This window comes from Cinclus cinclus, chromosome 12, assembly GCF_963662255.1.
Source record: "Cinclus cinclus chromosome 12, bCinCin1.1, whole genome shotgun sequence".
In the NCBI taxonomy this organism is placed as follows: Eukaryota; Metazoa; Chordata; class Aves; order Passeriformes; family Cinclidae; genus Cinclus; species Cinclus cinclus.
In genome coordinates this window covers 9,740,703-9,768,325 of record NC_085057.1, presented here as the reverse complement: position 1 = coordinate 9,768,325, position 27,623 = coordinate 9,740,703, and the positions used below count along the sequence as shown (strand labels likewise).

At 42.1% G+C, this 27,623-nt stretch overlaps 1 protein-coding gene across 1 annotated transcript in view; it reads left to right on the top strand.

Annotated features, from left to right (window-relative positions):
- Positions 1-27,623, top strand: part of SLC6A6 (solute carrier family 6 member 6) — a 50,766-nt gene that overhangs the window by 4,722 nt on the left and 18,421 nt on the right. Inside the window, exons 3-8 of the mRNA XM_062501021.1 lie at positions 1,729-1,794; positions 6,076-6,132; positions 18,515-18,754; positions 19,336-19,470; positions 21,366-21,600; positions 27,427-27,559. Of these exons, the coding sequence (XP_062357005.1) occupies positions 1,729-1,794; positions 6,076-6,132; positions 18,515-18,754; positions 19,336-19,470; positions 21,366-21,600; positions 27,427-27,559 (866 nt within the window). The remainder of the gene's footprint in view (positions 1-1,728; positions 1,795-6,075; positions 6,133-18,514; positions 18,755-19,335; positions 19,471-21,365; positions 21,601-27,426; positions 27,560-27,623) is intronic.

Sequence of the window (27,623 nt, the reverse complement as noted above, 5' to 3'; positions counted from 1 at the left end):
CTGGTATTTCTTCCTAGTAAATAAATCTGATTAAATGTTTTACGGGACTGCATAGACGAAGACTGTCATTGCCTTTATGCAAAATTAGCTTAGCAAGGAAAATGACTGCATTGTTCCCAATGCAGGGCCCGCTTTGCATAACTTCTGAGCATGTACTGTGTCCAGTGGCATGGCAAGCCCACGAGCACTCACCTCAGGCTGATCTCCCATAAATCTTTTTTTTTTTTTTTTTTTTTTTAACAACATGTATCTCAGAATTGCAGCACTCCATTATGCTTGCGTAGCAACTTGCTGGTTAATATGTAGCAAAATGCCGTGTGGTAACAAATGTTTTTTTGCTATTGTTGAGCTGGAATGTTAGTTCAGCTTCTAGATAAACGTGGCTTGCGCAAGGCGTCCGGGTAGACCATGATTTCTGTGGCTTGGACGGTAGTTCTGTAGGCAACCGTGTTCTGCTCTTCCTCTCCCCTGTGCTTCCCTTCATCATCCACGTGAGCGAGGGGTGGGCTGACAGAAAGGCAGGAGCTGTCAGCCCTTGGCATCCTGCAAAACACCGGCGTGGGGTTCATATTATGCCTGTTGCTAGTCAAGCATCTGTTGAAAACACTCCTTATTCTGGTTATGTTGCTAGCAGAAACATTGTTAGATGCTTTATTTCATAGCTTTAAACCACATGTGTTCTTTGGCTGGTTTTATGGATAGGACAGTCTTTCAAAAAAAAAAAAGCAACTAAAAAAAATAAATCCAGTACTAAGTGAAGGATACCCCACAAAGGATTAAAGAATTCTCCTTTCCTGCTGCTGGGAATCCTAGCTGAGACTAGGTTAAGCGTTCGTATCTTTGAGAAGGTACATCATCATTTTTAAAAGGTAACAGAGAAGAAAAAAATCCAGACGGTTTTTGATTATGAACATTTTCAACATTTGTAGCTCAGTATTATTTCATTCTAGGACAGGAAATGTAAATCTCTTGAAAATACTGTGAAGTGTCTGTTTCCCAGAGATTATAAAGGGGAAATCGTGAAGCAAAAACCCCTTTAAGGGAAGACGCTCCCAAACAAAGGACCCGAACAGCCAAACCCTACAGCAGTGACTGTACAGTGTCTGGAAACTGCAGAATAACCATGCAGTGCAGATCTGGAGAGCTTTGCTTGGAGACTGCAGTATCCCAAAGAAAATTCCTAATTCTAATACATACACTCTACAATGAGTAATGAAAAGTCAGTGATCCAGAGGCCATTTGCAGTGCAGCCTTCCATCACCTGCTGTGGCTTTTCAACAGCTAATGGCAAGCTTTGAGCATCAGAGCCTCTCTCCTCTGGTTCTGTGCATGAAATATTATGACTTTGACTCGATAACTCTGTTTGTGCCTGTCTGTGCATTGGCTTCCCTTGGCTTCTACCATGGGGGGAGTTTCCAAAAGAGAGTTAAACTCCAGGGATGGAAGTACTGAGGTTATAGTGAAATGGCAGGATGGTGAAGCATCCAGGTCAGGGATCTCTCCCAGGCCCCGTTCAGAGAGAGTTGACTCCTGTGGCAGTGAATGCTTGGTGGGGATTAACTCCTCAGGCCATGACTTGGGCCAGTCTCTGTGACAGGAGGTGACCACTTTGAGAAGGGGCTCTTTGTGACAGTAACCAGCCATATGTAGTTGTAATGATAAGAAAGGGACCATCTTATTTTAGTCACTTTGCGACAAATACTACCACAATTCATTACTTTCCATCAGTGCCTCATCCTATGGAGGAATCACCACTGCCCATCTACATTGAGGAGGGGACAGAAGTCCCGATTGGTGAGTGCAGTTGGGATGGGATTTGTTTAAGGGAGGGTATTAAGGGTACTTGGGTTTTATATTCCTCACATTTGTGTGTACCCGTTTGTCATTGAAAATGGTAAGGTCTGCTGCAAATGTTTTGGGGATTTTATTTTATATTCTTTATTTTATATTTAGAGGTCCTGAGTGTAAACACTGCTAGCATTGGTTTTCAGCTAATCATAAATCAAAGTACCCAATTTATGCAGTGACATTGAAAGCTTCTGTGCAGGATGTCTTAACACAAGGCTGAGGAAGACCACAGTATCACAAGAGTTAGTTCCCACTTTGGCCTTTGACCTCAATGTTGAGATACTCAGAATAATCTGAGGTCTGGGTCAGTGTTTTTTGTTCCTACTGACAGTCTCATGCCCAGCATCCAACAGACTCACACTGTCCACATCTCTGCATAGCCAGAAGAGGCAGAGAAGTTTGCCATGCACCTTGGAGTGCTGCTCACCCCCAGCTCTGAGCTCTGGTGTAGATGTATTGTCACTACCTGGATGTATAGGTTGAGTGCTGGTTTGGGGTTTTTTAAATAGAGAAGCAGTCATGAAAATAGCCCATAAAAGAGGGTAACTCAAAGATCAGTAAGTTGGACCATGGTGATCTTTCTGGACAGTAGAAAGTTGCGATGGCAAAATTTCCCAAAGCCACATCCTTATACAATCTCTTCTGGGCTGCGTGTAGTAAGTGTGCCTTAGCTCTCCCCTTGGGAATCTTCCTTGTTGAACAGATGTGTCTCTTCAAACAACTTTTTCTTATTATATATCCTGAATTTTTCCATTCCTAAATTCAAGCAATTGCTTCTTGTCCTACTATCTTTTGAGCTAGATTAATTACCTTCCTCTACACCCAGTACCTGGAAGGTATTTATAGCTGGATTTCAGCCCAGGAGTCTTCTCATTTATAGAACATATTAATTTTAGCTCTCTTACTCTCTCCTTAAATCACTTGTGTTGTCCTTATTTGTATTTCCTTTAATTTCTCTATCTCCATTCTAATCTGTGGAGACTTGAACAATTCATAATTTGTTCACTGTGGCTGTTTTGACATAGTATTATGCTTTAGATTTCCATATCATCCCTTCCCTTGTCCACATCCAGAAATAGCTTAGCCTTTGACCCTTCTGCACCATTCAGAGGCATCACACAGAGAAACTCTATTACTTGGCTGATCTCACCTGCAATCACTTTTAGGTTCTTCTTGGATTCATGGCTTTGCTAGCTGCTCCTCAGGCAGTGTTCCTGCTCTCCTGGGATGCTGGGCTTTATACTTCCTAACATTAAATCCCCATCCCATTGCATGCCACTTTATCCATCAGTATTTTGGAACAGTATGACATTATTCATTTTAATGCCCTGGGATTTTATCATTTACAAAGAAGTTGTTGCTGTTTTACCAGATGTAGAGAAAAGTAGTTAAAATTTTGGTGTTTTTATATCTATTACAGTTGTCTTTTGCATGTTAATCCTTTCCCAGTTTCATCATTCTTATTTGTGCATCTTCCCTGATTTTCCTTCCTGTAGTTAAGAACGTTCATTAGAACTGGCAGGTTTAGCCTTCTCCTTGTCTTCATTTTGTGCCTTTCCTCATCATACAGTAAGAATATTGTTTCTGTACATCTTCTATGCATGGGATGATGTGGTCTTTCCCACAGCAGTTCATCTTTTCCTCACCTCTCCTGTGGCTGTAGTCAGCTGAACATCTGCTGGACATTAGACCTCTCCTGTAGAACTGTTACGGTTCTGTCCTGGCTCCTGGGATTTCATCCTGTTTTTCCCCCTGCACTGAGGAAACCTGGACAGCTGAGGTGGTGGCACCTGCACCAAGAAAAATACTGTGAGGCTGATGAGTCAAAGAACTGACTGACCAACCAACCAAAAATCCCCACCTATGAGTGGAAAGCTTTTTAGAGGATGTTTGTTCAGTGCTGTCACAAAGCAGGTTTGTTGGATCAAGCCTTGAAGTGCAGCACCAGCTGTGAAACAGTCAAATTGGGTTGGAGATGGCACCGTGTTTACTCACTCTATATAAGTGTCTGCACTGTCAATACAGCAAGCTGTGGTTGAGGGGCAGTGATTGGAAAAAGTAAATGATGCAGAGATGAGGGAAAGCCACAAACTCTGAGTTTGGTATCTGAATATCTAATGTGGGATAGGGCTTTCAGATGCAGCATAAATCAAGATAGGAAGCAGCTGCAAAATTCTGGTCTGGATCTGGGTCTTGGTATTGATCCTGCTTTCCATTGAGCTCAGCAGTGTGATCCACATCCAGGGTGCCCATCTGCACCTGTACAGACCAGCACAGGAATAAAATGAAGTCCTGGTTGCCTTTAGGCTGGAGAAAAATAGCACACAGTGCAGTTGTTAAAACGTTTCATTCAGCACAACCATCATTTACTTTTAAAAGGTTGTCTGGAGAACTTAGATTATTTTCTCATCTGAAACACATTTTGGCTGCTATATGGCATGCATACTATTCTGACCCAGGCCTGACTGGTGGTGGTAGATTGCTTTGTGGCTTCTGTATTTATTAAAAAAAAAAAAAAATAGAAAAATCAGTAGATTTTTTCAGAGTCTAAATTTAACAACACTAATTATTTCAAGCAATTTAAAAAGGAACATAAATCTCACTTGTTTATTACAGCTGCTTCATGAAAACAGCAGCTACAAATAATACTCCATAATGAAAATCTAGCTAACACTGTCATGAATTAGCCAACAAGAGAATGAATGTTTGGGATCTGAACAAGGGCAGCTTTTCCTTCTCTGGCAGGAGGGTCTTTGCATTGAGGAGAAGGTGGTTATTACCTAAATGCTGGTTTTATCTCCTTGGGTAAAAGGAAGACTGAAATTTTTGCATTGACAAATATGACTTTTGATTGGAGAAAGGCCTGAGTTTTGCTTAATTTTTATGTACTTTTGCCCTTTCTCTAATACATTCCTAGAGGAAGGTAGCTGAGTGAGATGTAACAAATATTTTAATAAATCAAAGATATCTATGAGGACATAGGGAATATACTATGACCATTAGCAAAGAACTTATGAAGCAATAACAAAAAAGTGCAGGTCAAATGCTGGGAGTCTTGGTTCAGGCACAATTTCAGCTATCATCTCCTGCTCACCTATACAGTTCAGGAGATTCAAGGTGAGGAAATAGGCAGAGCAGGTTCTTATTCCCCATCACCATTCATGGTAAAGTTGTGTCCATATTCTTCCATCACTGTTGTGTTAAATGCTAAAGGAAACACCTGAGATGACACAGTCCAAATTTACATTTTGTAAAGCAAAATACACAGGGAAAAAATATTTGTATTGGTAATCATTGCATTTGGTCTGTACAGGAAACGACCGAAGGAATAATTGTGCCCTTGGGGATCAGGAGCAGTAGAGCTTTAGGCTGAAGTGATTATGTTTTGCCTTCCAAGTCACATTTGAGATGTTAATGTTGTTTGATACCTGCAGAATTAGCTCAAAGACATACAAATTAAGGATATAATTCTCTGATTTATTCCAGCAGCATTGCTATTGCTTTATTATGTACATTATGTCAAAAGTCAGGCCCCCTTTTTCAGGAATCAGCCCTGCTGACCTTCAACCGTGTTGCATTTCTGCTATAGCTCTGAATCCCAACATGGACAAAATCTGAATTAGCCACTTCCATCTTTCTGATCCACTTTTGCTAATGAATAGCACTGGCTTCAGTGTATTTTTGTCAAATGTATACAGGACCTTCTACAGGATCCTTACTGCTATGAAATCATCTGGGTATGGTGGAAAGCTCCATTTAGCACTCCTGAAGCCATGTTTTCTTGATTGTACTCACAAGTCATGGTGCAGCCTGGGTTTGTTTGGGGCATCTTGATTACAGGAGAAGATTTTTTCTTGTAATTGCACACAGTTTCTTCTGCCACTACTCAGTCTCTGCTCTTAAGTATGTCTGATGTTTTCTTCCCGATAAAAACGGGATTTCTAGTCTACTGCTCTTGGGCAGACTCAGAAGCTTTGTTACTTTTTATGTCTCCTTTTAAAAGAGAAAGTGCCCCCTTTCCAGCCCAGAAGAGTATTTGACACCCTACAGAGAGCTGGCTCTTGTCCCTCTAGGAGATTGCCTTCCCTTGCAAGAGAGGAGAACCTTTTCTGTTGCACGTGCTTCATGGTTTGCTCTTTCATGGGGAGCTGGCACACAGAAAGCTTGATTTTTGCCAGGTACTGAGTGCCTTCTGCAAGGTATTGAGTGCCCTCCTATCCTTTGCAGCCAAAAAGGAGTTGATTGCTCTTGGCATCAGTCATATCTGGACCCAGAAGACCACAGGTAGTATTTACCAATTATTTATGTGCTTTCGCATGCCAGAGTTTGTCTGAATTGATTTTCATTGCATACGAGAGATTTGAGGCATTTATGACACTTGCCTGCCACTAAAAACATTTTTTTTACAATAATAATAATACAAGAATAAGCATGACATTTATTGCATTGCCATGGGGAAATTAAAAACCCCCAAAATTAACAACAGTCCAAGTAACTATTAGCTCTTCAGAGCTAATGTGTGAGTTATATACCCTGAATGAGCACCATATGCCAGTTCATTGTGGCACAGTGAGTCACAGGACACATTGTGGAAAGTAATAATTGCTTGGCATGCACTGAAGCACTCAGTAAGGCTTTTTGTTTGGTTTTCTTAAAGGAATATGTTTTAGTCTGACAATAAAATGGGCATTGTCTGATATGGTGCCATGAGGGACTGTTGCTTATTTTGTACTTAACCTGGAGCTTACCCATTTGTCACTCACCACACACACCCTCAGTATCTTTTGATTTCCAACTGCTTGTATTGTATGTGTGCAGTACCAGAGGGTGAAGAGTGAGCCTTCCATTTGGTATCATCTTGTCATTCTGTATTAATCCTCCTCTCACTTTTCCTCCTCATCTTCTTTCTTTGTCCAATAGAGCCATTCAGATTGTTTCTATGGAATAAATGTTCATCCTGAGCAGAGTGAAGCAGTGGGACATGGGGATTGTATGGTCTCCACTCTTGGCCAGAGCTTGACCAGACTGAGCCATCAGCAAGCCAGTCTGATTTTGATATTGGCCCTTCTTTGAACAGGAGGCTGGGCTATGTGACCTCCAGAAATCCCTTCTAACCTGGATTACTTTATGGTTCTGTTTAATACCCACTTCCTGTACTGATTCAGCCATAGTGCTGTGCATGTCATTAACTCCTCACTCTCATTCATACCTGCATAGAGCAGGAGCAACCTCCTGAAGATCAGAGGTGAGGTGACAGAGGTTTTACTTACATGGGAACAATATCAAGATGTAAATGGTGACCTCAAATGAATTAGTAGGTGGAATTTGGGTATCTCTGAAATTACTTGGAGTTTGTTACAGGATTTCACTTGAGTTCTCTTCAAATCTTCAGTAAGTTCCAATTGAAGGTATCAGTTGAAAAGTTTAAACCATAATTATATCAGGATGATAAGTATTTAAAAGCAAATGTCACTTTTTTTTTTTTTTTCCTTTTCAGTGACATATCTCATTCTCTAGCAGCCTTGAAGAGAGCTTTGGGGTATTTAGGATTTAGTGAGTCACCAAATGCCCTCGCTGGGCCCTTACGTGCTGGTTTCCTCATGCAGCCGTAACCACGTGAGGGAGTTAATGCTGCACAGAGCATCTGCTCCTCAGCCCAAGGCCCTGCCAGCCCTGCAGCTGTCTGCCAGAAAGCTGGGACATGCACAGGGGCATCTGCGAGCTCCATCGGGTAGCAAATTTTCATGGTCAGCCCATGTGTCAGCCAAAAAACTCCCTTTGTTAATACAATGTTGTTTTAATTGTGCTGAGAGAAAGCAAGATCACACTCAGATTCATTAGCCTAAGGGATTTTGAAAAATGATGTAGCTATTCTAGGGCAAAAAAAAACCCCTTCAAAACTGCCTCGGTGGGGAAATGAAATGGGAATATTTCATAGGGTTTTTCTTTCAAGTCTTACAAGATAAGGTGCTTTTTCTCCATCTTTCTATTTTATCAGCAAGAAGTATATTGCTTATGCAAACACCTGATTTCCCATCAGGCTCTATCAAAAGTAAAGTTTACAAATGGGGATACCGTAATGGATTGAAGAAAGACTAAATATGAGCAACCAAAAGCTTTTGTTTTCCCCTTATATACAAAGCAGGATTCTAAAATCAAGATTTAACAGGACAGACTTGCTTTCATTGCTGCCCTCCCTTTTCTGTAACCACATAAATACTCTCACCACATACAGATCCTGCTTAAATGATGCAGAGTACTGCTCTTTCAAGTGTGAAAAGGGTTTTGTGCCAGGTAGAGGGAATATAGTGATGGAAGACACCGTTGCTCAGTAGGGTTGAAGTTCCTTTCTCCTCCAGTCTTTGTGCAGTACACAAGCAATAGGTTGCAAATCAAATTTCATGGGCAGATAGCATCCAAATGTGGAACTTCAAGCAGTACATCTCACTTTGAATCACCTAAGTGATTTCTCCTTCTGTAAAGCTATCACAAGTTCATGTAGCTCTTCTACAGGTTACCTCCAACAATTCAGACAAGTGAACCAAAGGAAATCTCTCACTTTCTGCCATTAGTTTGCATGTGAAATGTTTTTGTTGCTATCTCAGCTGTTTGTCAGGTGCCTCTTGTTTATAGTGGAACTGCAAACAATTTCCCACCTGTCCATTATGAACTTCTGCATAAGGAAACCAAGTAATGAAAAATAACTGTAGTCATGATGAAGACAGCTTTAGATGCTAAAGTTGACATGCCACATTGGTATCCTATTTAAGTGTGTTTGTGAAGATGAAATTGCACAAAGAAAAATCCTCAGCTGGTAACAGGAGTTAAGTTCGGTTTACAGTAGTCAGGCCAGGACTACAAAAGCAACCTGCAAGGAAACCATCAGCTAGCATTTCTTTTAAAAGATGATAAGAGATGGAGAAAAATACTCAGGCTGTTCACATATTGTCACGCTGTATTTGGGGAGGTTTACTTGCGAAAGCCAACAGAAAAACAAGCAAACCACTACCTGTAGGGTGTGGGATTGACCCTGGTAAGAAGGTGGGACTGCAGGTACTTGTGTCTTGTACTGGAGTCAGCCTTTGCTCTACTACAATTCCCTTTGGAGGCAGCAGTTCGAGAGTGAATTCCTGTGGAGCTTTTGTCCAAGTAGTGTGTGAGCCCAGGGTTGTGATCCTGCTTGGTGTGTGCTCTGCACTTTGTAGACCCTGGTATGCAGAAGTGGTTTATGTGTTAGTTTCCTTGGAAAAGTGAAGTATTTGTTCTGGTGCTGTTTGGTTTTCATATCTCCTGACATAAAAACAAGCACAGCTCTCAGTCTGTGAAAGCAAATGTCAGAGACCCATGGCAAAACTGAACTGAAAATGCACCTCTGTTTGGAAATGAGTGGGAATCACACAGTATTTAAAAGTACGGTGGTTTAGTGGTTGGTACCAAAGGTTTTGCATTTGCAACTCAGAACTTCAAAGCAGATGGGCAGTGATGAAATTAGTGATTTTTTGAAATCAAATAACGCCCATTGCCAGGCCTGTAGGACGTAGTGGTATTCCTTCTCAAATGCCCTCCAGGAGCACAGTGAGTGACTCTGGGCAGCCAGGGAAATTGAGAGGATGGAGCTGCAGCTGGAGACAGAGCCAAGGCTGTTCTGGGATTAAACAAAACATGCCATTGTCCGGCTGTGCAAGCCAGCACCTGGCACCAGCTGCAGGAGAGCAAATAAATATCATAGTGTCTACAGAGCTTTGCTTTTTTTGTGTGTGTGAAAGTCTATGTTTCACCAACATGTTTTGCAAAGTTGTGCTCTCCCTGAGCTTGTTCATCAGCTTTGCCACTTCTTCTTTTTGCACGTCTCAATGCTGCTGTGGTGCCATGTCAGTGGTTTCAATTTCATTTCCTGTGAGAAACTTCATGTGCCTGAAGTTTTTGTTCCGTTTTTTGGTTTTTGGTTTTTTTTTTTTTTTTTTTTTTTTTTGTTTGTTTGTTTTTTCTCTTGAAGGAAAGAAAACAGCAACAGTAAATTAAACCTCAGGGTGCTTAGGACATTTCCGTGGCTGAAGAACTGTGAGCAGAGGTGCCCTGGCAGAACACCCCAGTCACCTGAGTACCCTGGTTCATCAGCAAAGGGTTGATACTCCACTTCTTAAAAGATTACAGCTCATTTCTGTCACTGAGTCATATTTTTGCTGATATTTACTGCCAGCATGGAGGAGAAGTCAAGGCTAAAATCAAAAGTAGCTCACTCTCACCATTAAGTTTTAGTGCTCATGGCCCAGCCCTCAGGGCTTTGTAACCTGCTCAGATTTTATAGCCCTGTAATGGGACTAACACTGCGGGTCGTGTGTGTGTAATAGCTGTTTTCCTTGTACAGGTTGGCTGGCTGCTTTCCACCCACGGTGCCGTGTTGCACAACTCTTCCTTCCATTAATGTATTCTAGAAAAAAAAAAAAAATCGGGTGTTGGGCAGATGGGGCTCAGGAACAAAGAAGAAGAAAGAATTGTTCCCTTCCACTGATGGTGTGGGGATCTAGATTTCTGGGAATAAGGGACTGTGTGGCATGTTTGTACAGATGCCACAGGTGGGATAAAAATCTGTCCTCAGTTATTGTTTAAAATGAATGGATAGAGGTAGTAAAAACACAGCTCTTGCTTTGTGTGGAGGTGGCCTAAGCAGGTATGGCAACAGATGATTAAAGCCATTGCTGGGTATTGAAGACTCTACTTGTTTTTCCAAAAATGTGTAATCTTACACATCCGCCTTTTTACTTAGTTAGAAAACATAATGAAAAAGTACAGTACTCCTCAATTGTGAGAAAGCCTTGAACATTAGCTTCAGCAAACTCAGTTAATTTGAGGCTAAATTTAGAATTAGTGTGAAAGAAAAAACAGGTGAGGGTGCGATGATTTTTCCCAAGAAAAAATAACTGTGAAATAATGAATTTTTATGTTTTATTGCACATTTGCCTCACTAAATGACTCCTTTATTGTTTCTCTTTCCTGCACGGGGGCAGTGCTCCATTATTGTAGCATGGAAATTGCTGTTATCATGTGTTGCAAGTACCTTGCAGAAGTGTCACATAGGATCAATACACTATTAATCACATGCAAAAAATTCAATAGGCACAGTGCACACCACTGACTGTTTGAGTTCATAAGCTTTGTGAGCTTTAGGGGGTTTGCCTTTTTTATAGCAGGGTGAAGGACATCCCTTAATTGATTTTGATGTGGTTTATTTGTGGCAAGAGAACTTACTTAATTGACACCAGGGCTTGATAGAGAATTGCAATCCATTCAAAAGCAGAGCTTCAGAATTGATAGCAAAATACAACAGTGCTTGTTCCCTTGGTCAAAAGGTGTGTAACTTCAGGGTACAAGGAGGCTGCAGAGTTGAGTATGTGCGCAGCTTGTTGAATCTTTTTCAACAATTTCCATCTTGCTTGGAAAGCCATCAGCTTGCTACACCGTGTGGATAGAATGCCTTTCTTTAAGGGCCCTCTCATAAGGACAAAGGCCTCAAGAGGCGGTGTCACCCAGTAAAGTAGTGGTTTTTCACTTTCACAGTGAGTGAGCTGGTGGAGCAGTGAGTGAGCTGGTGGAGCAGGGGGAGCAGGCAGGGATGGCAGGGGGGAGCTGGTGCTTCTTTCCAGCCTGTTGACAGTCAGGAGTCTGTGAGCTGGCACACCCAGAGGCATTAAACTGGGTCAGCAGTTGGCTTCACGTGAACAAACGCAAGTTTTAACTGGTTGTTCTCCTGCACAGAGTTATCAGTACAATGTGCAAAGAATGAGTGGTTTCCCCTCTGTCTCTCTACCTCTGCCAACCCACCTCTACTTCTCCTTGGTAGTCTTTTCAAGAGCAGCCCCTGGGCTTGCTTCTCTGAGGAGGGGACAGAGCAGGAGCACCGTGGCTCTCCAGGCAGGACGCTTGGTTTTGCACTGGGATGCAGGAGACACCACTCACAGGGGATTTCAGCAGGACAGAGTCACAGCCAGTGTGACTCGGTGTGCCAGACCTCTGCTTCACTGCATCCCATGCTCTTCCCTACTGACTGCCACAGCTGCCCTGTGCCATTTCCCTGGGGAATCAGGCTCCATCCCTGAGGCTGGGGAGCAGCATCTTTCCTTCAGCCCCTGTTTAGGGTCAGGGTCATGTTCCCTCTGAAATCCATTGGAATTTGTGGGTATTCATTTTCCTCCTTTCCACCCCACACAACAGAAAAGGAGTTTTTAATTTCCTCCTGTTCTGGGTTTAGTTGTAACTGCTTTGTTCTTTGACATAAATAAGTAGAACAAAATGAGCATCTAGAGTATTATGTGACTGCAGATTTTCTGCTGCTGAAATCTGAGCAAAGATGCAGGATTTTATAACAACTCAGTGCTGTGACATGGTGCCTGTTTGAAGCATTTGAAGAGCATGAATGGAAACAGCAGCAAGTTTAAAAAAAGCATGTAGGGAAAAAAGATACCTTTTGTCCAGACCACAACTGATGAAAAAGAAATTGCATTAAGCCCTGGGCTTTTCTTTCAGAGTGGGCTTCAGCTTTATAAAGAAGTTCATTTTCCTCCGAGAAAATTTTCAGTAGTAGATTTTCCAGTCAATCTTAGAAGACTAAAAAAAGTGTCACAGTGAAAGAAAAGGAAATTATGAAGAAGTGAGAAGGGAGATGGAGAAAGTTGGAGTGAAAACTGAGAAAGAAGAAAGGACAAATGGATTCTAGGGTTTAAATAACAAACCGAACCCAGGGAAATAATATACAGAAAAAGAGGTCCATTTAAGACATAGCAGTGAGCTGTAGGTCAGGGAATTTTTAGAGGCACTCTTTAAGAGGAAGAGAGGCAGTGTGTGAAGTAAAGGGAGTGGTATTATTTTTCAGAAATTGTAGGTATCTTGTTCAATGAAGCAGAATGAACTTGGATATGAATTAAGGACAATAAGTGAAGTCAGGTGCTCCTTGGATACTGGTGGGGCCTTGAGGGCTGGCAGACATAAAGGCTTTTTTCCCCCCAGAGCAGAAAGACTTGCACTAAAGCCATGAGTTTGATCAAGGGGGTGTTTATTTTAATTATGTATCGATTGGCTTAACCACAGTGCCCTGGGAGGGAGGGAGAGCTGTCGACATCAAGAATTACAGCTTTCAAAGTTCCAAATAATCCTAGGAAATGAGCCAAACATAATGAATGCAGTTTTATTTGGGACCTGATCCTACTACTATTGAAATCAATAGCAGTTTTTCCATTACTGTCGATCTAAATGGAAGCTGCTTATTTGAAGACCAGCTCTGATCCAGCAATTGGGGCACTTAATTTTGAAATATTCATGAATCTGAATGTAAAATAATATTTTTTTAAAAGAGACTGTACAGATAGATTGTCAGTTCTAGGAAAGCTCAGTTTTTAAAGGAATGTTGACTTCAATTTGCAAGATTCAAAATAATTGACAGAAAAATAAGAGAGATGGCAATGTCTAAAGAGGCAGTGAGATTAAACAGGGTTAGAAAAATTAATTATAATGTGGTAAACTGATGTCTTTCAAAAGTCATTGAGGCAGAAAAGAATGAGAAAGCACTGAGAAGCTCAAGATATACAGTCTGCACAGGCTTAGTAGAGAAGAGTCCTTGAAAGCAGAAGTAATGATGATACACATCATACTGCAAAAATAGTCCATAAAATCAGTGGTACAGCCATACAGTCATTCTTCAAGCAGCCTTCCCATCAAGGTCAAAGACACTCTGAATGTGTACTTTGCTTTTAGTTTTCTAACAGAAAAAGAAGCTAGGAAAAAGCACATTCAGTTGCCATTCTAGTCAACAATTCAGTATGTTGAATCTTTAATCAAAGTTTATATGCATTGGCCAAAAAAGAAGTATCTGCTTTGCTGTGGTTTCTGGTGTTCAGATGCAAGACAGGGTGTGCATTTTAGCATGTGTAAATATTTACAAACACATATCTGTGTGTACAGGCAGACTTTGATTTTCCCATTTCCACAAGCATTTGGAAAAACACTGAAAGATTTGATTTTCAGTGACCATTAAATCAGGTGGTGCCCACAATGGATTTGTCCTCGAGGCTCCTCCTGGAAGGTGTTGCTGTGCATTGGTCGCTTGTCTTTGGCTGTAAGAAGCTTGGAGCGGATCATTACTGTAATCCCAAAGCAAAAACTGAACACAGTGTATTTTCAGAAGTGTAATCCATGGGCTGTCTGTCAAACAAAGTCAGTGGTTCAGCAAGTATTGGGAGCTGTGTCTGTTCTGACAACCAACAGGTCCTGGCTGTGCTGGCAGCCTTCCCTCATGGGCATCACTCACCTTCTGCCCCTCTGTGCAGCGCCTTCCCCTTCCTCTACCCCTCATTTTTCTGCATGTTATGAGGGATTACATTTCACCACCAGTATTTCTTTAAAGGGTATGGGTTATCTGAGGTGCAGGCTCTACATGTGGAGATCTGATAGCTGTAGCCCAGGGGATGGTCCAAGCAGAGCTGGCTGTGAAATCGTTCCTCTTATGGCTGGTCTTACGGTATTTTCACCTGTGCACCAAAGTCTGATCAGCTATGGGGGGCAGCAAGAGAGCCTGGGTTATTGCAGGGTATTTCACCTGAGGAAATTTGTGCAAGGGACAGACATGTGACTCTCCTCTGGAAGGTCCTCTTGGCCACACTGGCAAGCAGATACTTGAGAAGTGCAAAGTGCCGGTGCCTTGTTCTATTTTTCCATATTTTACCAGCATCGATTTGATAATCGATTGCTCCATCCTCAGTTAATGAGGGTTTGTACCAGTGCACGTGAGAGCAGTTCTGGGCCTGGCCCAGTCTGGATTTTTTCTCCCCTTGCCTTCAGATAAGGCACTTGCAGTGTGACTGGGCTCAGCCTAGGGGCACACCATAAATAGCAGGCTTGACGGCTGCTTTTTATTTATCCATATTGGGTTCATCAGATGAAGCCAAAGCTTCCTGGGGCCATCTGAAGCTTCCTGGAGGAGGTACTCTCCCAGTCAGATGTGGCTCCTGGAAGGTAGACGTGTGTCTCCGGGAGACAGACGTATATCTCAGACTTGGATTGCTCCTTTTGGACTATGTGGTTGAAAGAGCATTTTTTCACAATATATTTCCTTGGGGGAATCTGATGGACTTAGATCTCGGATACCATCCCCACTAAGTGATACAGTAAAAATAACCTATTATTCTCTGGTTCTGACCTGGGCGGTGACAACATATTGTTTCAGCATCTCTGTCAGACTATTTCCCTTAAGAGCCATTTTAGCCTCACCCAGTGGGACATAGCTAAAGGAAATGAAACTCCAACCCCATTAAGGAAAAAGACAATGCCTTCCACTAAACAAACTTACTTTTCTTGGCTTTTCTTCACCAGAGAGAATCGCCCGTACCCCCCACCCTTGCAGCCTTTGTAGACAGTTCCTGTAATTGGGAATGGCTGGGTGGACACCAATGGCTGGCAGCAAAGGGGGATAAATCCAACATCCCTTGAACGTGACATGGGCTGGGACCACAGTCCCAGGTGGCCGCTTAGTGACAGTTCCTGTGGTACTGGTGGACTGTACGTGCCTGCCAGCCACAGCTGCCGGCCCTCTAGACACAATTGGGACTTTAGCAAGTCTATACACAGAAAAGCTGGGCTGTTGCTAATTTTGTGCAAGCTTTGAATAGGTTGTGTGCCCCACTGCTGAGAGCTGGTGAGTTGAACCAAAGTTGTGGTGGTTCATCTCCTGCCATCCATACAGTGAAATTACCCCAAAAGCAAGCATGACTTTGAGGGTTCATGGACTAAGGGAGAGATCACGATCCGTCATCACACTCCAGCTATGGCTGAAGCAAAATTTACGCTTACTAATTAAGTTTTCAAGCACAGACATTAATTTGGGGTATCTTGAGACAAGTTAGAAATGCCCCTTTATAATGCAGTTCCACTCAGTTACAAAGAATGAGTCTGCAAAGGCATAATTTCACATTTTGTGTGGGGGTAATTGGGACAAACCACACAGTGATCACCTTATCCCAGGGAGAGTCAGGGTTTACAGAATGCAATCAACTGGTCAGCCTTGCAAACTCTGGGTAGGACTGACTAACACCTGGGTCAAAGTAAATCCGCAGGCAAGAGGATTAGAGCTGGCAGAAAAATAAAGAACTCTGTGTCACGAGATAAAAGTAGATTGCAAAAAATTGCAATTTTTTGCAATTCTGAAGAGTCTTTAATCTTAGAGGTGGCTAATGCTGCAGGTCCCCTTAGGTTTTTTTTACGTAAGGGAAGCCTGTGTTCCCACAGTTCTGTTTCAGGGTATTTCCAGTATCAGTCTCCATGGGGAGCAGTTAAGCTCCTATTTCAAATCTAGTCCTGCAGGGATCTATAAATCTATATTTCTCTATGCCCTCTTAAGCAGGTTTATGGCTGTCCCACCAGTTCACCAAAAAATTGCGTGAAAAATAAGAGCTTACCCTAAACACTTAAGTGTGAGCCTCTCTCTTTTGCACACTTTCTCCCTCTGTTGATGAGTGTTTCAATAACCCCTGTGAAGAACAGCTTCCATGAGATGATCCAAATGCCCTCCATTCCTCAGCCCAGAATAGCCTGTTGCCTGATGGTTATGACATGCTCCTGCAAGATGAAAGATAGGGATTCAAGCAGCACAAATAGCAAAAGAAAGCAAAAATGAGCTTTCTCCATACCTGGTAGCTGTTGCAGTGAGAGCAAGACATCAAGTACCTCTTTGAAGAAAAGCAGTCGTGTCCACTTATGTTTTGTGGTTTTTTTCTCCCTCAAGAAAGCCCTCCAGGGGTTTATGCAGGATGGTTCCCGTTTGGGGCTTGGTGTGAGATGCAGATGTTTCAAGAGGTTAAGGCTGCTGTGAATCCCTTTTAGAGGCGCCTCTGTTAATCTCTGTTTATGATACTCAACTCAAGTTAGCTACTGTGAATTAAGCCCCAAAATCAACTAAGTGCCTAAAGACTGTTACAGAGCTGACCCCACCATTTTTATTCTATTACTGCTTTATCTCATACCATGTCTCTAACAGTAACCAACAGGAGACATTTCAGTGGAGTATGTCCTGCCTTCATCCCCTGCAGTGGTGATGATGCATCACCCTGTGATTCACTTTCTCCTACTGTGAGCTCTCTCTGCTGTTGATCACGAGGTATTGCAGTGCTCGTGTCACCCTGTGCAGCCACCAATGGCCTTGTTTAAAAACCAGTAGAAAGTCATAATGATTAACATAGTTGAGATTAAAGTCCCTCTTTAGATCATGGTCCGACAGGCAGCTGCTGTCACAGTGCCTGCTTTGCAAAGGCACCAATGTGCCAGTGAGGCGAGTGTGGAGCTGCTGTGGTTTGTGGCACTGTTAGCCCTCTGAAACTTTCCGTGGTGAATGGAAAGCATTACAGGTACAGTGATGCATATCTATCTCAAAATCATGTTGGGATTAAAAACTTCCTGCAGAGCTAATGTCAGTTCAATCTTCGGGTCACTGCCATGAGCTCGGTCAAGTCAGAGATCAAAACCAGTACACAGGTACAGGGGAGGCTGGCAGCTATCAAACAAAATTATCTGCAGCATGATTTTTTTATGACTGCACTCTTAATGACACGTATAAACAGTGAATGGTTGTGGTCTGGAACAAACTTGCTGGTTTGCCTGGTTCTGGTGAAAATTTCGGTATCAACACACTATGCAAAAAATAACTGGTCAGATCCAGCTGAAGTCACTTGAGTTATGTGGGGAGTGAATTGGCCACATATGCGTGAGATCTCAGTTAACATAAAAGCTACGAGTTACTCCTAAATTTTTTTCATTGGAAAATCTTGGTAAGAAGCACTTGTTAGAATAATTCTTTTGTTTTTATTTGTGAATGTCTATGATTTTGATAATAAATTATATATATAAATTATTAAACCAGCTATGATTTAATATGGCTCATGCTACTGACTTTTTAAGTAACTAAGGAGCTATCATTCTCAGCAAACTATTCCACTGCATAGGTGTGCATTTCACAATAATTAAATATAAAGGCTTATTTTTGTCCTTTTATTGATGTCAAGGGAAAACAGTGCAGTTATGAAAATTGAATAAACTGAAAATATTCCTTCAGCTCCTGCAGGCTGATTAGAACAAATGACTTTCCATTGCAGTTCTTATGAACGTATAGTTCTCTGAAAGGTTTCTAGTACTTCAGGGAATGGAAATTGCAGGCAATAAATAATATAAGATCACTCTGGTTATTGGGTAGTAGAAGAATAGGTTTTATCTGGAAAGGTGAGATTTACTGTTCTGTATTGCACATAAATGTTTTCGAAGGAACCAGACGCAGTGATTTGTATTTTATTTTGGGCACGGAATCAGCGTTAGACACTTGCCCAGGAGTACCACGTGCAGGAGCCAGCACGGGGAGCGCTCCTGGAGCACCCCTGCCCGGCAGGCAGCAGCCAGCAGTGCCAGAGCTTCACAGTGCTGTGTGACCACACAGCCAGGGGGACTTCGTCTCTCCTGGTCAGTGAAGTCATCAGATGCGTTCTCCTATCTCAGCTTAATAAACAGCACCGTTCTGTATGCAATGAGTTTGGCTAAACAGTTCTTGCGGTGTTAAGAGAGCTCAGCCGGAAAAGATCATTTAATAAACCCCTTTCTTTCTTTATTTTCTTTTTTTTTTTCGTTTTCTGTGTAGAAAGCAGAAATATGGCAACAAAGGAAAAGCTTCAGTGCTTGAAAGATTTCCACAAGGACATCCTCAAACCTTCCCCAGGAAAGAGCCCGGGGACACGGCCTGAGGATGAGGCCGAGGGAAAGCCACCCCAGCGGGAGAAGTGGGCGAGCAAGATTGACTTCCTGCTGTCCGTGGCGGGGGGATTCATCGGTTTAGGCAACGTCTGGCGGTTCCCGTATCTCTGCTACAAGAATGGCGGAGGTGAGGTTTTATTCCGCGCTCAGGAATCTGTCTGCCCTAGGCTCACTGTTTTTCACACAGTTTTTAAGAAAACTGTTCGTACGTCTGTTTTCTGCCTCCCTCACCGGTCTTCAGGAGAGATCGTTTCGTCTCAGAGTAGTTTTTAGTAAAGCTTTATTAGGGGAAAAAATCCAGCAATTTCAAATGTGCTATTGAACGTTTCCTGCTCTTTTACTTCTGCTACAACTGAGTCGGAGTTTTAACCAGAAGATATGCTATTAATATAGATCATTAGGATTTCAGACCAGGGGATTTTAGAATAAGAGCAGTCTGAGCCATGTGGAAGTACTGTGTACCTAACAATCTGCCATTGTTATTGGAGATACTCACTTTAAAGAGGTAAGAAAATGCCCTGTACAGCCTGTACTCATCCTTTTTGCATAGAAAAAGAGCAAAAATACCCCAGAATAAGATTATTGCATAGCAATATTAAAGCATCAAATATCTTTCTTTGTTTATATGTGCCTTTTGCCACTTTTTTGATGATCTTATGTAAGTTCATTCATTTAATCTCATTATATACTATTGTACTTTCTCAACAGGTGCATTTCTTATACCTTATTTCATTTTCCTGTTTGGGGGAGGTCTTCCTGTGTTTTTCCTGGAGGTGGTGCTAGGACAGTATACCTCCGAAGGTGGAATTACATGCTGGGAAAAGATCTGCCCTATTTTCACTGGTTAGTACATCTTGTTGTGCTTTACTGCTTAAAGACCCCTCTGTAAACCATATGTAGCAGTACCATGCCCCTCATGTCCATTAACTCAGCTATTTGCTCTAGTAATTAAGGGTATGATATTGGTTCCTGGAAAGGCAGAAGTCAGAGAGTCTGAAGGACAAAGTGAGGTATTGATTTTGATGCTATCAGCGTGTTAACTGGCAAAACCGCCAATAACCAAGAAAGAAATTGCATATTATGCCTTTTAAGGCAGTTGCACATTTTGTTTACAGGTATCAGAGAAAATGTTGTCTTGGAAGGCTAGATGGCATTAATGAAACCATCTTTGAAATGTTATTTTGGTCAGGAAATTAAAATCCATCTTCCATGTGAAAGCTTATCATTGCTGTCATCCATCTTCTACTGATACAGTCAAAACCTGGACAGCATTTTTTGGTGGGATTCAGGACTTTGGTCATAGCTGAGCAAGTCCTGCCAGATGTTGGTCTGATATTATCACAGGGCCTTTGGCTGCTCAGTGCTCACAGGAACAGTATGAAGGTTGCTCTGGAAGTTAACTGGAAGGAAAAATTAAAGACAGGTTAGAAAAATGACAGAGGATGCCTGTCTTTTGTGTAGATTGCCCTTTACAGATGGACAGCACAGGCAGAATCATTTGAAATAACTACACTAATCATGTGGTCCTGTTCAAATCCCATTTGGAAAAAGTGGGCACTTCACACTGGCATGCCTCTAGCTCTGCCGCTGTTGCTGTTTCAGGCATCTCTCTCCCCTGATGTCACCCCAAGCAGAAGTGGGGGTTTTCTCTGAGGCTCACCCTCCCACCTAGTACTCAAAATGCTGCTGAAGCTGATGTAATTGTGCTGCTTTAGCTTAATTTTCTTCCTCCTCCTCCCACTTTCATGAAAACCTTTTTTTTTGTTTTGGTTTTTTTTTTTTTTTTTTTTTTTTTTGGTTTGGTTTTCTTTTTTTTTGAGGTGGAGGAGGAGGAGGGGGAAGGAATGTTCCTTGTTTAAAGAGCAATCTCCTAGGCATCCATAAAGAGAAAGTGTAGCTAATGTGACTAGCTGTATGTGCTGAAAGAAATGCAGATGTACAGAATAAATAACACTTGCTCTGTTTGTTTGCATCTGACATGAAAATAATTTCTTGTCATAAAGACTCCTGCTGCAACAAGGTTTTAAATTGTAAAATATGAGGCAGGTATCCCAACTGCTGGAATATCCATCAGAGTGATGTAAAAGGGAGCCTCATAGCTTCTTATGAGAGATGGCTCTAAATGTTTAAAGGAAGTGTTTTTATTTTGCCTGTGGTTCATAACTGGCAAATTGTGTCAGCAGAGATTGATCCAGGTAACTGTAAGATCTACAAATACCATGCTTCCTTTGCGCAAGTGAAATTGAGGCAGAAACAACCACTTTCACATTGTTTCCTTTTTAACTCATTCAAGAAAAGTCTTTTTTTATTTCCCACATAGACTGAGCCTAGCCAGTTGATAGCCGAGTGGTGCAGGTGCTGTCCAGCGGAGCTGCTACCAGGAAAGTTGACTTGGGGGACAGTGTGGCAAGAGTAAGGTTGCCCACATAGGTACCTAAGAAGTGAGATGGTGAAGCAAACAAGCAAAGCCTGATGCCTTTACTTCCCTCCACTAAAATTTGAAATAGCTGGGTTAGTGTTAAATTGTATCCTCCCCTCAGTGTCAGCAAGCCATAGCCACAAACTCAGCCCTGAGTGCCAGAGATGGTGGCAGGTCTGTGCTTAACTTGTGGCTGAGCTGTTTCCATCACCAGCAGGATACAAGCCCAAAGCACAGTGGGAATGGCACCAGCTCCAGGAGATCACAAGGTGCAGCAGCTCTCACGTCTGCACGTTTTTTTCTTTCCCCTTCTTTCCAGGAATTGGTTATGCTTCCATAGTGATTGTATCCCTTCTGAACGTGTACTACATTGTGATCCTGGCCTGGGGACTCTACTACCTGTTCCAGTCGTTCCAGAGCGTGCTGCCATGGGCACACTGCCACCAGAAGTGGAACACGCCGACCTGCGTGGAAGACACTCTCAGGAAGAACAAAACGCTTTGGATATCCCTGAATGCCACTAACTTCACCTCTCCTGTCACAGAGTTTTGGGAGTAAGTACCCCCCTCTTCATGGTGTCTTCAGGGAGCTTTTGGTGGTGTGCCAGAGGTCAGTCCTGAGATTTTATGGAGGCCCAGGATTTTATGGAAGTGGGAAGTGTTAGATAGGAAAAAAAAAATTGCTCTGGGTGTCAGTTTTTTGACCGGTGTTTGCTACTGATCCTCACCTGTGTTGAGGCAAACTGGTAAGTGTGGGAGTGGTGGAGGCAGGTGATAGATGTGTAAATATATTTATCCTAGATCACATAGGAAACTTTAAAAGTCCAGTACAGCTTCTTCTTTGGAGGAAAACTTGTTTCCTTCTTGGCTGGATTCTCTGAGTGCGGCAGGAGAACACAAACAAGTCACTGTAGATGCCCTGATAGCAGGGATTTACAGTGGATACAGTGACAAATCATCACCTTTATGGTTGCCTCTTCCCCAGCTGTTAGCATTTGCAGTACACTTGGTGAAGCTATAACATGTCTCTCTTCAGTAAAGCAATGTAAGGCTTTGACCTCAGTAATAAATCTGACAGAGGTGGTGAACATTGTCCTGTATTCTAGGTTTCTCGGGTCATTTCTGTTACAACGTTTTTCTCTGCAGTCTCTGAGGAGACTGTTTTGCCAGATGCCTGAATTTCATCAGTCATAAGCCTCTTATTTCTCTGTTATTTTTCAAGTTTTAAATCATATTGCATAACATGATCTCTGAACAGGCATGACCTCAAAACTCTGTATGTTTATGTAAGTGTGAAAACATAGCAGCAGAGGAAGACACCTGTAGGCAAACTTAAATCCAAAGTATCTTCAAATAGTTTATTAATAATTTTTTTGCTTGCTTGCTTGCTCAGATAGTCACTTACAGGTAGAACCAGTTTCTGGCTCAACTTGGCGTTTTCAGCATGTTTTAAGTGCAAGTTTCATCTATAATCAACTTGCACCTACTTCTCTATTTTTAAAAATAAGCATCAGCCAAAGCCCCAGCAGGAATCATGTTCGTGCTGAAGAAGTTTGGCATGCATTAGGTTTAGAAAAAACTAGTCTTAGGAACTGTGCTAAAATTTGTAACACAAGAGCTAAAATGTAAAGGGGCGGATTGAATCTTGGATTGGTAGTTTGTTAAAAGGCTCTGGTGGCTGGTGTGAGAGACAGGGTGCAGGCTGTGAGAGCAGCGTTTTCACCATGAGCTCAGCATTTCCATGTTGAGGGGCAGCTGCTTTCCCAGGTGACTTCCTCCTTTGTAAAGATGGAGGAGGTTGGAAAATAATTGTTAAATGGTGCCTTTGGACATTTTGGGGGAACTGAGAGGCAAGTTGTAGTAGAAAAGGAAGCAGTTCTCCCTTTTTTGGGCTCTCCCACAATGACTTTGCACTGAAAGCATTGAATCCAAATGAATTGCTGGTTCATGTGTTCCAAGGTCTTCTCAAGGCCTCCAAGGAAGCAGAGGTCCACACTGGTGCCCCTCAAATAGTTGCTCCCTAAGGCTCCTATAGCACTGTGTTCATCGTTGCTTTTGTGCAGTAATTTTGCTGACAGTCCTCTTGTACCTGGGGGCAGCTGTGAGCTTGGTGGCTCCTGATGTGGCCATGGAATTGTCCTGCTGCTCTAGAAGCTCCTACTACTGTGCTGCACAGATTTGAGGGCCAAATTGTCTCCCTGGTGGTCCCAGGCAGCGTGTTCACTTCAGGAGATTGAAGGTACCTCAAGAGAAAGGAAAAGGGCTGGGAGCTGGGGAAGGAGTTGCAAAAGAGTGAGGGCTCCAGAGCACTGGGAAACAGCAGAGCTCTCTGGGGGTAACAACATAGCAGGTGTGTGGTAAAGAGGGTTATGGCAGGGCAGCCAAGGGTAAGGGCAGTGTTGTCCCCATGGGAGCACGTTAGTGATGGAGCTTTTAGTTAACTTCTCTCTAAGGAGACCAGTCCTCTGCAAGCTGAGCCAAATCCTCCTGTAGATGTAGTAGTCAGGCTGGAGGAGCCTGAGGCTGGACAACAAATCTTTGATCCTTGCACGCTTTGTTGCCCTCAGCTGTGCCCTCGCTGTGTCTGTAGCAGAGTTGGAGTAAAGGTTGTTCAGCTATTTGTGCTTCTGGAGCAGCTCTCCCTGCACTTTGCAGCCACTTTAATTTTTGTCTTCAATAGTTTTAGACACTGTAAGCTGAACTCTTCCCTGGAGTCTTGTTAGGGAGGAGTTTGGCTTCGTAATCCTACAAGGACAGTCATACTGTCCATAATTCACTGTTTCATCATGGGCAAAACTGCCCTTAACAGACCAAGCTGCCTTCAGGAGTCATGACACTTAGAGGAGTATTAAAAATAGCTGCTGTCTCTGCATAAATCACTATTGATGTCTTAAAGTAAGAGCAGAGATCACGCAGTACTGTTGTAATTAAAGTAGCGTAGCTTTCACATGGTGCAAGCACTGATAATCCCCCTTTTTTTTTTTCCCAGCCATGCTACTATTCTTTACAATTCTGAAATTAAAAATACTTTTAAGAACTTTCAGGTAGCATGATGCCATAGACAATACTGGCTGCCAGCCAGTTAGCTACCAACATTGAAAGGACAGGTAAATAATTAGTTTTTAACTAAAGATATCCATCTGGTTTGTTGCACAATTAATTCCAGTTTAATTCAGAGGTTTGTGAGGATTTGGTTTCTGAAACCTGATGCCATTTTTATTGTGGGACATTTATATAGTGTCCTCATCAATATTGCTTTGTAAAACTAGTGCTGCCCAGGTATAATTGACCATATAGATGAATTAATCTCTTCATGTTGAACTTCTCAGCCTGGCTGGATGTATAGTGCAGCCTGACATTTCAGTTCATTTGAATTAATGTTTCGTGCAAATCACATGCTTGCTTGAGCAACAACCAAAGGGGGTTAAGAAAATCAGGCTTTATATCAGGAGACTTACCTCTTGGTATCACATGCTTCAGGTCTTATTTCTGAAGATTTTATTTTGAAGTTCAAAACCTTAAAGGCTTACACACATTAATACATAAGGGATAAGTGTAATAGGGTAATTGTGGTTGAACAAAACCTGATTGTCTGGTGCTGGCCAAGTGTTTATAAATATTTGGTAATCAGCAGACTTTATTCATCCAAATCCCAAGAAAGACCATCACATGCTAATGGCATGTAATCCTAAAGGGAGCAACACAAAAAACTAAACAAAATCTAGAGTAGCTGTCTCTGCCTTTAAGAGCAAACTTGAGAGTTTTTTTAAATTGTTTCATATTCTCCTTTTAATAGTCTTCTGTACAACAACTTCACTGTTAATTTTTCTTGTCCATCCAACATGAAAGGGTGCTTCACCTTTCCTGTTTGAAAGGTCCTGTCTGCATTCCCTTGATTAATGAGCTGGAATATCCCCCAAGGATTGCATAACTCTCTTCCCTTTATTTTTGTTTATGTTGTAGAGCCAGTTACAGCTCCTGTTACATTTCCATATTGCACACGCTAGAACATATTACTGTTCAAGGGTCAAGAACTCCTGTTTATAACAAGCTCAGCCCCAGCCTGTTGTCCCATTGATTATATATGAGTGACAGTTAATGACAGCATCAGACTATAAATCTGAATGAGTAACAACTTCGTGTGTGAGTGGTGTGAAGGTAGCTGAGTGGGCTTGGCTGAATCTCTGTAGCATGGGGGTTATGTAACAAATTGAAGAGTTATCAGCACATCCCAGCTCGTGCTCCTTCCTGAACTTAAATTTACAGAGTCACAAATCCAGGTTGAGTGCTTCTGCAAAAATATGTAGGGCTAGAAGTCATAAAAGAATTGTAATGCTGAAGCTCCCCTAGTAATTCTGACTGTATCCTTGAGGAAGTCAGTCTTTGTGAGATGAGATAAGCAAGAAAAGCATAGAAAAGCAAGATACCTGGCTCTCAGTAGCCCACTGGAGTGTCCTCCGAAAAATCTTGAAATAATTGCTGAGGCAAACTCTAGGAGAGATGGCCACTTGCTTTTTAGTTCCACATTATAAAGCAAAGAAGTCTTAGCTGAATGCATTAATAAAGCTCCTTGGTCCAAAAGGCATTTGCAGTTAATTATTCACTGTTTCCTGAGAGCCAACTCTATAGATTGCCTTTTTAATATGAACTGCCCCTTTGATTGGAAAATTGCCATTTATTTTTTAAAAAGGCATAGAAGGTTGCAGCTGAACTTTGTCATCTTATAAATGTATTTTCTTCTTTTGTGTATGCACAGCAGGTTTTTCCTTTGTTTCTTTAGGCTCAGGTGAAGCAGGACTGCAACTTTATGCCAAATATTCATTACTGAGGGGTTTTTCATGACTATTGAATAGCTGTGCTGATTAGGGCAGACTTACCCTGTCTGGTGCCATTAGTCCTTTTTCATAACAAAATACACACACGTTCAGAGAGAATAAAGCATTTGGTGTGAGAACACGGTCACACAGGTAATCCAAGTGAGTTTGGCAAACAGAGACGCAAAAACAGATGGGCGAGGGTTTGAGTCCTATTAAACTGGTCAATCCAGGGCTCTTTCCAAAAACTAATTGCAGATTTTCCATCAGTGACTTCATTCACTATTATTTCCATGGTAATAGCAAAAGAAAAATAAATAAATTCATTAGTTCAGGGAAAAATCAAACCACCATGGTCTGTTTTATACTGGATCCCCATGCAAAGCTGTGCACGCCATGCACACGGGCCTGACCTAGTACAGCACCAGACTGCTCTGGGCTCTGCTGTACTTCATCACTCTGGTCAATGAAAGTGCCTGACTTTTACAGCTGTCTGAAATTAAAATTTAACTAATAATTAATAAAAAAAAAATTGTTAGGTGGCAAGTTCACTTCTGTAGTCTTGGGCAAGGCATTTCTGTTGCAATTGAGGACAAAACTTTTCCTTTACTAAAAACCTTGCAGAAATTCTTCAGAATTTACTGGGTTCATTTGCAGAAGAGTTTTAGCTCAGTGAGCAGTAAGAAACAGTTTGTTCTTTTACATATTTGACAAATGAAGTGTTGAGTATGACAAGGCATGTGCAGTGTGTGAGGACAGTGTATGTTGCATGAAATTGTTTGAAAAATAGTTTAAATTAAGTATTTAATGGTAAGCCATGGGAATTTTGAAAAGAGAGAAACCTTAATGAATATTTCTCCACTGGATTGGAATCTTTTAATGGTCAGATGTTTCTCCCTCAAAACACAGCTTAGGAATTATGTTTTATTTATTAAGCTAAGTGAGGGAATACAGTTTCCCAAATAATCTGGTGTTAGCTAAATGAGACCCTGGTGTTGGGGTGCTGAGGGCAGGTGGCAACACCCAGGCAGTGTTTGTTTGGGGAGCCCCAAGGGGAGAACAGATAATGGCTCCACCTTCACCCTGCAGAGCTGCATGGCCTGACACTTCACTGCACTGCTTTTTCCCTTTCCTCCTTGTGTCAGCCTTGCTAAGGAACTGAAAAGGAGCAGAAACATAGATACAGATCAGGTGCAAATGTCCATGATGGAGACATGGTGTGTACTGCTGCCTGGCAGCTTCACTGGGACGAGTTGGTCTTCAATCTTCAAGAAAGCAAATACTTTTTTATCTCATATTGGCATGGTCATAGGCTGCTAAAAAGAGCTTAAATTTTTAAAATGTTGTGCCGTATATTGAATTAAGGAGTCTCACAGACATAGGGGAGATGAAAGGTTGCAAAGCACAGCTTTGTTCACATAAGCCACTAACTTAGCAAGGGTTTTGGGAGCAGAGGTCTGGCATCAGCTTCCCTGCACACCATCGTGTATTCTCAGCCATCACAACCAGTCTGCATCAACTGAGCTCCTGCATCTCTCTCTTGTCTTGTTTCCTTTGAAATATTTAGGCGCAATGTGCTGAGCTTGTCCTCGGGAATTGAGGATATTGGTATTATCAAGTGGGATCTAGCACTGTGTCTTCTCCTCGTCTGGGTGATATGTTTCTTCTGCATTTGGAAAGGAGTCAAATCCACTGGGAAGGTATGTGCTCCCTTACCCATTCTATAATCACTGCAGTTAGAAATGTTAGGAATACTAAGTAATG